The sequence below is a fragment of the Hypanus sabinus genome, chromosome 4, assembly GCF_030144855.1.
Source record: "Hypanus sabinus isolate sHypSab1 chromosome 4, sHypSab1.hap1, whole genome shotgun sequence".
NCBI lineage: Eukaryota > Metazoa > Chordata > Chondrichthyes > Myliobatiformes > Dasyatidae > Hypanus > Hypanus sabinus.
In genome coordinates this window covers 38,027,794-38,040,242 of record NC_082709.1, presented here as the reverse complement: position 1 = coordinate 38,040,242, position 12,449 = coordinate 38,027,794, and the positions used below count along the sequence as shown (strand labels likewise).

The following is a 12,449-nucleotide window of genomic DNA, read 5'->3' as shown; positions in this document are numbered from 1 at the left end:
CTCCTGCTATGTACTTCCCTCTTCTTGACCAGTGATACACTTCTTTTAAGTGATTGTGAAACTTGCTCAGCATTCAACACAATCATTCAAATTAACCACTAAGCTCCAAGCCCCAGGCCTTGATATCTCCGTGTGCACCTGGATCCTCTATTTTTTTCACTTGCAGACCCCAATCAGTACCGATTGGCAACATCTCCTCCACAATCATCATCAGCACAGGTGCACCACAAGGCTGTGTGCTTAGCCCCCTGCTCTACTTGCTTTATACTTATGACTGTGTGGATAGGTACAGTACCAATGCCATATTTATGTTTGATAACAATGCTACTATTACTGCCCGAACCAAGGATGGTGATAATTTGGCACAGAGGAGAGAGACTGATAATCTGGCTGAGTGGTGCCAGAACAGTCTCTCATACAAAATTAGTATAACCAAAGAGCTGATTTTTAACTTCTTCAAATGTTTAGCTGTGGTCAGAAATAAATTTGGACAAAATGTTAATCTAATAGAATATAAAACAATGGTTCTTGCTGTGCAATGTGTTTAGGTTTTGTAATGAATAATCCTCCAGTTTTCACACATGAATACTTACTGAAAAAGCAAATTAAAGGCTCTTGGTTCATTAATTAAATGATTTTTAAATTATTTTTTATTGTGTCAAACTTCTCTTTGGAAGTGGCAATCTACATTATTTCTATGCTGTTGGGTCTTTATGTTTGGCCTTGTGAACGCAGTGAAAGATGAATGAGACCATATGGAAGTTTGATATTATTTTGTAAAGGGTTCAGTAACCATTTATTATCCTTGCTTAGGAAACTTGCAGGCTTTCTGGAAGCAAGTCTCCGAACACAGTGTGACCTGACTCCTTAACGAAGATTAGAGATTTCACTAAATGTGTAAATGAGCCGTAATATACACTGTGGTTAATAATACAGTTGTCGACTGTGTTATCACTGATAATAAAATAACTGAAATTACTGGACCCCCAGAATACACACTATTATGACTCAATTCTCATTTCTATTGTACTTGTGCACAAGGAAAACAGCATAGGCCCCTGTCTTCTGAAGTCCAAAAAGAAAACTGTACTTTTACACAGAATTGACTTACTAGTTATTGATATTGATGATTATAAATCATATATGATTGAATTCCTTATTCACAAGATCAATTGCCATTCACAATTGAGGTGTTAAAATCAATTGAAACCACAGCGGACAGCCAATGATATTTTGGAGATGGTAAGGACAATAGAGCCTTAGTTTTTGGGTATGTTTCACATCTTTCTGTTGCTCTTATCTTGTCGGTTTCTGGCACCCTCTATCAAGTAAAGGGGCACTATGTTTTAGGAAGATTTTTTTAGAAAATTGTCAGCACAGAAGCTTCATTCGGTTGGCTTGAGTATATATTGCTACAGTCACCCCAGCTTATCTTGTCTGTAGTAAACAGAGATGTCTCTGACAGTCTCACTGAAAGGTCTTGCTTGACTATAACTGCCCCAGGCTATCATAAAGTCATAGAAAAGTACAAATCAGAAACAGGCCCTTTCGTTTATCTAGTCTGTTCCAAACCATTTAATCTGCCTAGTCCCATCAACCTGCACCCAGACCATAGCCCTCTGTACCCCTACCATCCATGTACCTATTCAAATTTCTCTTGTACTCTGAAATCAAGCTCGCATGCACCACTTGTTCTGGCAGCTCTTTCTACACTCTTAAGATCCTCTGAGTGAAGAAGCTTTTCCTCATGTTCTCCTTAAACTTTTCACATTTCACCCTTAACCCACGACCTCTAATTGTAGTCCCAGCCAACCTCAGTGGGGAAAAGCCTTTTTGCATTTGCCCAATCTGTACCCCTCCTAATTTTGTACACCTCTGTTAAATCTCCCCTTTCTCTTCTACGTTCCAAGGAATAAAGTCCTCACCTTTTGAATCTTTCCTTATAACTCCGGTCCTTCTCACCCAGAAAATCCTTGTAATTTCTGAACTCTTTACCTTATTTTCATCTCTTCTGTAGATTCTAAAGGTTTTCCCCGCTGTCCATTGCTCCTCCAGACTTGGTGTCATCTGCAAGCTTGTTGCTCCTGTTAACCACATTGTCATCTGGATCATTGATATAGATGACAAACAGAAAAATGGACATAGCACCAATCTCTGTGACAGTCCACTAGTCACAAGTCTCCAGTCAGAGAGGCAACCATCTGCTACCACTCTCTGGCTTCTCCCAGAAAGTCAGTGTCTAATCTGATTTGCTACCTCATCTTCAATGCCAAGTGAATGAACCTTCTTGATCAACCTCTCATTCTTGCCTAACCTTAGTTTCCACAACTGTAGGAAGATAATAATGGATTGATCTGTGATCAAATGAAAGTTAGTCCAAAGAAATGTAAGGTGATGCATTTAGGGAGCGAAAAGAAGTTAAGATAATGCACAATAAATGGTGGATGTTGAACAATGTAGGGGAGCATGTGCCTTTTGATAATTGGAGGATGGGAAAATTTAGTTAAGATACAGTGTATAAGATACTTGTCTTTATTGGTTAAACCAGAGAACATAAACACAGGATCTTGTGAAATGCAGCTTGTATTCCCAGTTCATTTTTAGCCAACACACCTCAGGAAAAATGTGAAAGTACAAAGCAGATGCAAAGTAGATTAAACTTTACTTGTGAAGAAGGAATGGTTACATTGGATATATTTTCTGAACAACAAAGGAAGTTGGGAAATTTAATCAACTTGATTAATATCATGAGAAGGAGGACAAGGAAGAACTCTTTCAGCAGAAAGGCAATGTAGAATTTGGATTTCTGGGAGCTTTGTTTATTTAAAAAAAAACTATTGCGGTAATTTATGCAAGAAGTTATGGGTTTTCATTGACTTGCCTGGAAAAATAATGAACGCAGAAATGCTGAACCGATTTTTGAAATATGTTTGAACACAGGATGCCATAACTATAACCAGGCCTATTTGAAATGAACCTCAAATGAGGAATGCAACAAAAAGCATATTGTGCTTGATAAATGTCAAAGCAAAATCATCTTCATTTTGTTGGTTTGAGAATTGTTTCTGGTTTCTTTTTTATTCTCCAGGGTGAAGTTGGGCCAAGAGGACCTCCGGGAGCCACAGGACAAGTAGTAAGTGATTCATTGTTCCAATTAGCAACGGAGCAAACTCCCTTTTGCTTTTGTACAGGCTGGTATGAATTTTACCAATGCAAATGGGAATTAAAACACTTGAAATTCTTGCAATTGCCTAAATATTGAACAATGAGGAAAAAGTATTTTGATGTGTAATTAAAATTATCCTTCCATTGAATTCAACAGGAAATCGAGAAGATTTGTAAAGGCTAATTGACCCAACTTGTTTCACTGAAAATCCTTCCAGGATTCAGCTTCTCCATCATCCTACTTTCCATTTCCGATGTAACACAATTTTAACAGTAATTTGGTCTTCACCCATAACTAACAGAATTAAAGTATATATAAGACAATATTTTAAGTGTAATTACTCAGGTTAAGTTCAGCATTTATACTTCATTTCTTCCTATTTGTTTTCTGTTAATATGTGTCCCATGATTTTCTTATTTTTTTATTTTCTGGAGAGAACAGCTTTATGTTCCAACATGATTTTTCCCCAGGACACCTGTATAAATCCTTGGACATGATTACTTTGCATCTCTTTGCATTCATTCTTTTATATGTTGAGTGGAAGAGTGATGATTTTCTGCAAACCTTTTCCTTTCCTTGTACCACCGAAAGAGACCATCAAGCTTGAGAAGTATGTTCCATTTTAATTATCAAGTTGGTCCCACACTTGACTTCTCCTTTTAGATACAACTTATTCAACTTCCTCTGAATTTCCCTGAATTCCTACCCTATCAGTACATTCTAGGCTCCAATAACTATTTGAGTGTAAAAGATAATCTCCTCATTATCTGCTTGGATCTTTTGCCAACTACATTCTGTGTCCCCTCTTTCTTGACCCTCTGAGCAGAATAGTTCCCCTTTATTTACTCTGTCCACATCCTTTGTGATTTTAGGTACATCATACCATCTTGCAGTTTCTTTTATTCCAAGAAAAGGATATGCCCCCACGTTTCCAGTCTATTTACATTATTAACATCCTTTGCTCCTGGAATTGTTTTAATAAATCTCTTACTAATCATTTGCATCTATTTTAACATGTGGCATTCAGACCTGCACTCAGCAATCCAGTTGTGGTTGAATGAGTGCATAATTAACTTCAAATTCATATAGCACAGGCCCTTCTTCCCACAGAATTCAAGTCACACAACAAGCATCTATTTGTGCTGAATCTATTTTATTTTTCCCACCTTCCTGTTTACTTCCTCCAGAATCTGCAGCTCAACTACAAACTTTGCAATGGCCAATTAACCTATCACCAATCCAGCTTTGGCTTTGACAGGAAAATGGAACACCCAGAGAAAACCTATCTAGTCACAGGAAGGACATGCAAACACCACACAGACAGCATTAGAGCTCAGGGTCACTGGAGCTGCAAGACAACAACTTTACTACCTGTGCTGCTGTACCATCCCAGATATACTATTACCCCCCCCCCCCCCAATTAACAATCCATAGCAGAATATTGCCCCACTCGCCTGGTTAGTAATTACTTCTGTGTTGCGCATTGTTGCAAACAGTCTGAAAATCCAATTACACATCAACTGCTTTGGCCTTACTTCTTCTGAGTTGAATGTTTACCTTTGAGAAATTTTAATAGTTTTATAAAATGTGGTTTTCCTTACAGAAATGTGTTGACTTCATCCAAGCATGTTATCTGTTCTTTTATTATAGATTCTCACACTCTCCCAGCTATTAGGCTCCAACTGTTTGCTTTCTCCTTTCTTTGTGAAATTTTGAAAGGTATCAATTATTTCCAGTTATTGGAACACATTCCAGAATCAATAGAAGTTTTATTGATTCTAGAAGGTAGATACCAGTATAGCTACCTTTTTCGTATCCATCTCTTTTAAAACTTAGGAATGTGGATCATCGTGTTTGGAGACATACCAGCTTCTAAATTCCACTTATTTTTTGGATTTTCTTTTTCAGTCTCTAGAAGGCCCACATTTACTTTTGCCAACCCTTTCCTCTTTGCCTGTCTACAGGAGCTTTCACATTCTCTTTCCTGATGAATTTTATGCTACACCTTTGTTGAAATCTGATTTTTCTTTCCAATTTTCAGGTTTTCTGCTCCTTTTGCTAATATGTAAATCTCATTCTTTGATTGAATGTTCCCTTGCTAACAGAAAACTGAAATTGCTAACTGTAGTTGAGTTTTTATACCTTAAAGTGATATGTGTTTTTTTAAATGTTAACCATTGGTTCTGAATACCTACCACAGCCAGCTGATAGCTTTCTTTGCTTAGAGGACCAAGTAACTGAAGTATGCCTGACTGCCAAATCTGACTTTGGATTTCATAATTGAAGACAGATTAGAATTCTTTCACTTGTACAAATGTGAAGAATCTTTACCGGAGATTGAGAGATTATAACAACGTGACAGCTCTGGGCATCTAGAAAATTAGTAATTGATTTATAGTTCTGAAATGTACTGAGATAGCATATAAGCAAAAGCTTTTCATTATATCTGGATGGTTTACTCCAGATATAAGTACATTGAGGTAGAACAAAAGGCAATCTTCAAAAAATGCTCAACTTAGTGTGTAACAGTTATATAGAAAGTGCTGAGACAGAAACAGCCGTAACACTGTGAATTTTGCCTTCTGTTGGTTGTATTGAGAAATTAGGATGGGGAATTCTAACATGATGCCAGATGTGATCAGAAAAATGTTTTGTATGTTAATTAACAAAGGCAGTTACTGCTGGTTGCTGATTTGGTGGCGATCCAGTGGAAACTTGGAGGAGACATCGAGGCAGCCCTTGATCAAGTATGGCATCCAGGAGACCTGATTAAACTGGAGTCAGTGGGAATCATGGAGAAAAGCCTCTGTTGGCTGGAATTACATCTAGCATAGTGGAAGATGGTTGAGTAGGGGGTTAATCATTTCAGCCACAGGGCATCTCTGCAGTAGCTCCATAAGGTGGTGTCCTACCATTTTCAGGCGCTTCATCAATGACCTTCCCTCAGTCACAACGACAGCAGTCGTGATGTTTGCTGCTGATTGGACAATGTTCAGCAATTTGTGGATCAGATAATAATGCATTCTACATCCAAATGCCCCAAAACCATGACAGGTGGCAAGTAACATTCACATGACACAATCTACAGGGTCACGTCACAAATGTGATAAATCACTCTCCACTTGCTTGGATGAGTGCATCTTCAACAATGCTCAAGAAACCTGACAGTATACTGGACATGGCAGCTTGGTTGACAGGCTTCCCATCCACAAACAGACACTTACTCCACCACTGACACACTTTCCAAACCAGCTGGAGCATCAGGCAAGGGAGTGCCATCACCTGGAAGTTGCCTTCCAAGCATCACACCATCTTGACTTGAAAACCTATCACTATTCCTTCACCGTCACTTGGTCAAAATCATGGCCCTCTCTCCCTAACAGCACTGTGGGTATATATATCCACACTACAAGGACTGTTGTTATTCAAGGAGACAGCTCAATACTGATTTCTCAAGAACTACTAGGGATGGGCAATTAAAAGTTGCCTCAGCCTATGAATGAATATTTAAAAAAAAATGCCAGAGGATGAAGCTCCCACAGAGCATATGAATGACATAATGTAGGCGCAGTATTTCATATGGTTGCTATCTAGTCATTAAGAAAGACGGGATCGGAAGAGTGGCTCCAAAAAGGAATTTTGAGTGGAAGACTTCAGCTGAGATACTACCGCTGGCAGAAATCCAGCGCCTTCCTCCAGAAATGCAGATTTTATGTCCTGTGCTGCAGACTCAGAACCCCCATTCCCTTCTGTTGCACATCTGTTTTAAGAAAGCAGTTTTCATTAATCCCACACAAAGAGCACCAATGATCGCTTTTTAATCTGTTATCTTTTTCTCTCCTGCCTAAATAGGGCCTGAAAGGTCAGCCTGGTCCTCCAGGAGAGCCTGGTGACTTGGGACCAATGGTAAGCCTTTTAACATTATCATTTATATCTGCATTATACACCATTAAGCCATTAATGCTACTGACCGGATGACAAGTAACCAAGATTATATTATTTGGAGCTCATCAGCTTTTTTATTAAGTGCACCCAGCTGCCTTCCTGTGCGACGGATAACACTTCTCTCTGCTGTTGAATGTAGGGAAATGTGGGGAACCGTGGACCTGAGGGACCAGCTGGAAAACCTGGTGAAGATGTGAGTAAATATCCATTATTTTTTTAAAGGCATTCTTTTAATTCCTTCCACTAAATGTTTACAGTTAACTGCTTGGGAGAAAGTTGGGGAGCTTTTCTCAAATTTGCAAACTAATTTTTTGGACACACCCATCCTTTTCAATGTTAATACTATGAGTAAGTCTGAAAAATGCTGGAAGCATAAATAAACTATTAAAAAAGAACACAAGCATTAACATTCAAGTTTTTGGGAGCTGATAGTAAACAACAGAAAGGGTTTCCATTGCTTTAAGTCATGTACTAGACATGCCTTTCCCACGGTGAATTTTATTTATGAGATAGTTAGAATCAAGTTTGTTGGTAATAGGAAAGAAAGAGCAGAAAAGGGTGAATTTCCATAGTGATTCTTTGAATTGTTCAATTTATTTCAGCGGCAGATTTGTAAAAGCTCCCGAGAGAGTGGAGTGAATGTAGTTTATTTCATTTTCCTTGATTTCTGCAACTTCTGCTTTCAAATGGTGGTAGATGATTGTGAGGTTCCACTTGCCCCCCGCCCTCCAACCCAGCCACAGCTGAAATTTTACTTGCATTTTGCATATGAGGGATCAGGAGATTGGATGGGAGTGACAGATGTCTTTAAACATAAATTATATCTATTGAGCAAATAAAATCAGTGAAGTTATTCCAATCCCTAAATCCCAACATTGCTCTTCACCTTTGGATTGACTTTCTTCTTGCTCTATAGGGTGAAACTGGAAAATCGGGACGGTATGGTGAACAGGGATTTGTAGGACAACAGGTAATGTGGCATGTTACTGAACCTTATTTTAAAAAGAAATGATGACAGAATTTATTGACATCTTATGACAATGACATAATCTGATTTAAGTGATTATTTATTGCTGTTAAGTATCAAAATGGTGTTGAAATTAAAGGGTAGTGTTTCCTTTCGCTGTAAAAGTAAGGTCACATAGAGAACAAAAAAAATTAAAGAGGCATGCATACCAGCGTTCACGGAAATAGCTGAAATAATCTTGAACATTGGTCCTGGTAATATTATTTGGTGTGCAATAATTAGTTTCATTGTTGCTAAGATATTTAAAAAGAAATCTTTAATACCGTAATACCATAATGAAGTTTTATCTTCAAACAAGATTCATTTAACATAGCAAAGTTAGAGTCTTGGGACAATTGTCAAACCCTGTCTAGGTGTGAAGAGCTGCTGAGGTTGAAAAACTAATCAGGAAATAATTGCAATTGTTGTTCCACTCATAATTCACTGGTTGTTAATGGTACCTTAATGGCTATCTATTAAGGTACATGAAATATCAAGTGTAAATTGGGAAAGATAGCTTGTTAGAACAACAAGGATAGATAATTGTCTGAGTTTATGCATTAACCTATTGCATCACATTTCTGGTATTTTTTTGCATACCTAGCTAAAAAGCTTTGATTAACATAGCGAGGCTAGTCCCTATGTTACATCAGGAACATTAAACCTTCTGAAATCCATGGTAGTTGTTTATTGTTTGGGCGAATCTTGATGCCGGGATGTGCTGATTCAGATCAGAAGCACCAGCCATTTCAGTCGTGGCGTCCTGGGCACATGCTGCCGAACATGGGGCCTTGATGGATGCCAGTGCATCTGCCACTGTTCTCTGTCCTGAGTTCCACCTGCTATCCAGTTCCATCTTCTCAGTGAAGAATTTCCCTCTGTGGTTCCATACCAGGCTAACCCCCATGTAGACCCTATTCTCTAGAATCACTTGGAAATTAGAAGGAAACAGGGAAGTCAGGTACTGATATTTTACTCTTTTTAAGGTTTTAAATTATTTATTTGTGTTTTACTGCGTTTTCTGTATTTTTTTAAAAGGATGATTCACATCCATTGTGAAAGCCTTCAAAAGTTTCTCAATATTGGAGACATTTAGGAACCTTTAAATTCCAAATCAATTTCCTGTAAAAATCTGTCGGCTCTTTCTGGAGGGTGGGGAGAGGGTGGGGAGAGGGGGAATCTATCAGGCTTGCTGCACCTTACTGTCCATTTACCAAGTGGATGGGGCTAACATGACCAGACACTCTGGGTAAATGCAGCTTGTCCAAAATCACCACCAGAAAGATGCAACATGAGGCTCACTTAGTTTCTCATGTTACAGCCAATCATTGTCAGGATCAACCACCTTGCTGATAACTTTGAAGAAATTTGCTCACATGGATTCCAATGCCTTCTTGGTAATTTTTGGATAAGTGAGTTTCCGTTTTTAAGGTTAACATTTCTTTGTGCAGATATTTTAATCCATTTATAAATAGCTAAACAAACAAAAACATATTTGATATAAAAACAGAAAATACTCAGCAGGTCAAGTAGCATTTGTGGGTGGATCAACAGAATCAGTCTTTGAGAGAAACATAATATAATCCCACATAACAGTATGTTAAGGTTATTTGTTTATTTGACTCATTACTGCTTATGAGGCCTTTTCTCTGAATAAATTTGTTGCCAATTTCCCCATTTTACAACAGGGGATGTATAAAATTATGACTATGAAATGCCTTGTTGGTGAAAATTTCAATATGAACACAAGCCATTTTCAAGGTACATACGAGTCCAGCTTATGATTTTAACTGTTACTTCTCTTTCTTGACCATTCAAGAGAAATAAACAAAGTGATTGAAAGTGAATACTAAATGCAGTCCAGACTGTTAAATTGTTGTTTGACTTTCAGGGTCCTCGTGGTTTCCCGGGTGCCCCTGGTTTGCCTGGCATCAAGGGTTTGAGGGTAAGTTAGCTTAAAACAAAATCAATTTCAGTCAGATTTTTGTTGATTCATTCTTGTTGTGCTCATTAGGTTACTTTGTGTGCCTATTATGTGAGCAACTGTTTGTTTCAGTTATTCAAACTTCTGAGTTAGTGAGAAACAATTATTTAATGGAAAGACTGATTTAAAAAAAAACGTTTTTCATAGGGACACCTTGGTCGTGAAGGACGGAAAGGTGAACTTGGAGCTCCTGGCCAGAAGGTAACAATACAATAATTAAATGATATACAACCTGGCTGTACTACAATGTTGTAATGCAGTAGATGTATGAATATATGGCTGACAGATTTGCCTAAAATCCCTTTCCCATCCACTTTAGCAGTTACTAATGAATGTATTAAATCATTAAGGAAGAATTTTAGGCAAACCTATTAGACATTTGTGGATAATCCTTAAAGCCATACTTACCAAACTTTGAATAAAGTTTTGAAGTTCTAATTTGCAACTATTAAGCACCAAAGAAGAATAACAAAACTTTGAACCAAATTGTGCCAAACAATAGTTCAGCATTTTGCTATTCATGTTTTGTAGCCTGAGGAAAATACACATGCAGGACAACAAATACTTTTTTGAGCCTTTAATTCTTTTTTTTGATGTTTTAATGCAGAAAGAGAGTATCAAAATAAAAACAACGAATGAATTAAAAAACAGTTCCTGCTGTTACAATCTCTGTTTAATTTCTGTCCACACCCTTGTTACGTATGCATAGTGGCAATTCTAAAAAACAATGCAAACAATTTTAGAATCTCACCAACCCTGTACCTTATACGCAACATCAAAAATGTGGATAAGTGCATCTCATCTTAATTAAGTTTGGCACACACGTGCTTAACTTCCAAACACATTCAGGATAGACCCTGAAAGGAGTTCCGAGATTCACGCTACATGAACAGAGATTAACACATTCACATTACTCCGTTACATTCACACTTGGTCACGACATATTAAAGAAAGACAAAAATAAGCTTTTACAAGAACTTTCACAATATTATGCCTTGTAGTTAAATTACTAGAAAGACTAGACTACTAGGCTGATAAGCAACTTTGCACAACCAGCTATCCAACCCCGATACCTTCCCCGTGAAAATATTTTCTCATCATATCATGAGTGCTCAATGTTGTTCTAGAACATTGTTACACTTCTTTCTAGTCCACACATGTATTATGACATCACCATTTTTCCTTAAAGGCATAGGCAGCTATTTTAGCATTTCCAGGGTGAATATACAAGTCCACTATGCCAATAAAAACTTGTATTCAACTGTCAACTGGGTACACATTACTGCAGCTTACATTGACGCCCACTGTTTTCATCTTGTGATCAAAAAGTTATTAATGGAGATGTATTTGGTTCTAGTTTTACTTGCAAATGTTGCACTTTCCATTCAATTGCCTCATTATTGAAAACTAGCTCATGGTTGTGCTTACATCAATAGCTGTTTAACAATTGATGTTGTGTGATCTGGTTTTCTGCACCTGCTCTAGGGTGATCAAGGTTCCGTTGGTGCAATTGGAGCTCCAGGGTCTTTGGTAAGTGGTCTGCTGGGAATTGGGTTTGTTTATTGTTTCCTTAAAGGGGTGTGTGTGTGTAAAAACATTTTTTTGATCTTTTATTTTAAGTTGCTAAACAAGTCAGATGAATGAGTGAAGTACAAAAACAATAGTATTGATCAGATTAAAGGCCCACAAAAACAACACCATCTGATTAAACTTAAACTTGTTTTATAAAGTTGAGGACTGGGATAAATGAGTTGAAAAGAAACATTGTCACCTTACTTATGAATTGTAAAATTAACAATGGATCAGAATGAAAGCAATTAAAAACTGAAATGGTTCTTGGTGCACAGGACTCCAGGAATGAATACAGATTGTGGGGAAAAAAACAGCATTTAAAACAAATGTTATGAAAATAATGAGGCATAAAATGGAAGTAACAGAAGAGGTGAACGAAATCAAGGAGGTGTCAGGAGGGGAAGATTTCCAAAGACACCCTTTAAAATAATGCTATATCCTACCATTATCAGAGGATAATGGGATAGAAGAGGTGGAAATTACTGGGGATTGGTATAAAGAATTCACATCATTATTTAAGACTGAAGTAAATCTTTTGTTCATAAATCTAGAACATTCTAACAAATAAAAATGTATTGAGAAGCTATATCTGTAAATAAAGTCCTAGTACTCCTTGTGCAGGATGGCCTAAAACTTCATGTGCAGGTTGAGTCTGTGGTGAGGAAGGCAAATGTAATTTGGCGTTCATTTCAAGAGGACTTGCATATAAAAGCAAGGATATGATGTTTAAACTTTATTAAGCACTGTTGGGACCTCACTTGGAGTATTGTGAGCAG

The 12,449-nt window shown here is 37.6% G+C and overlaps 1 protein-coding gene across 1 annotated transcript in view; it reads left to right on the top strand.

Moving 5' to 3' along the window:
- LOC132392663 (collagen alpha-2(V) chain-like) overlaps positions 1 to 12,449 on the top strand; it is a 255,184-nt gene that overhangs the window by 143,924 nt on the left and 98,811 nt on the right. The window contains exons 9-15 of the mRNA XM_059966857.1: positions 3,089 to 3,133; positions 7,019 to 7,072; positions 7,251 to 7,304; positions 8,028 to 8,081; positions 10,009 to 10,062; positions 10,249 to 10,302; positions 11,587 to 11,631. Of these exons, the coding sequence (XP_059822840.1) occupies positions 3,089 to 3,133; positions 7,019 to 7,072; positions 7,251 to 7,304; positions 8,028 to 8,081; positions 10,009 to 10,062; positions 10,249 to 10,302; positions 11,587 to 11,631 (360 nt within the window). The remainder of the gene's footprint in view (positions 1 to 3,088; positions 3,134 to 7,018; positions 7,073 to 7,250; positions 7,305 to 8,027; positions 8,082 to 10,008; positions 10,063 to 10,248; positions 10,303 to 11,586; positions 11,632 to 12,449) is intronic.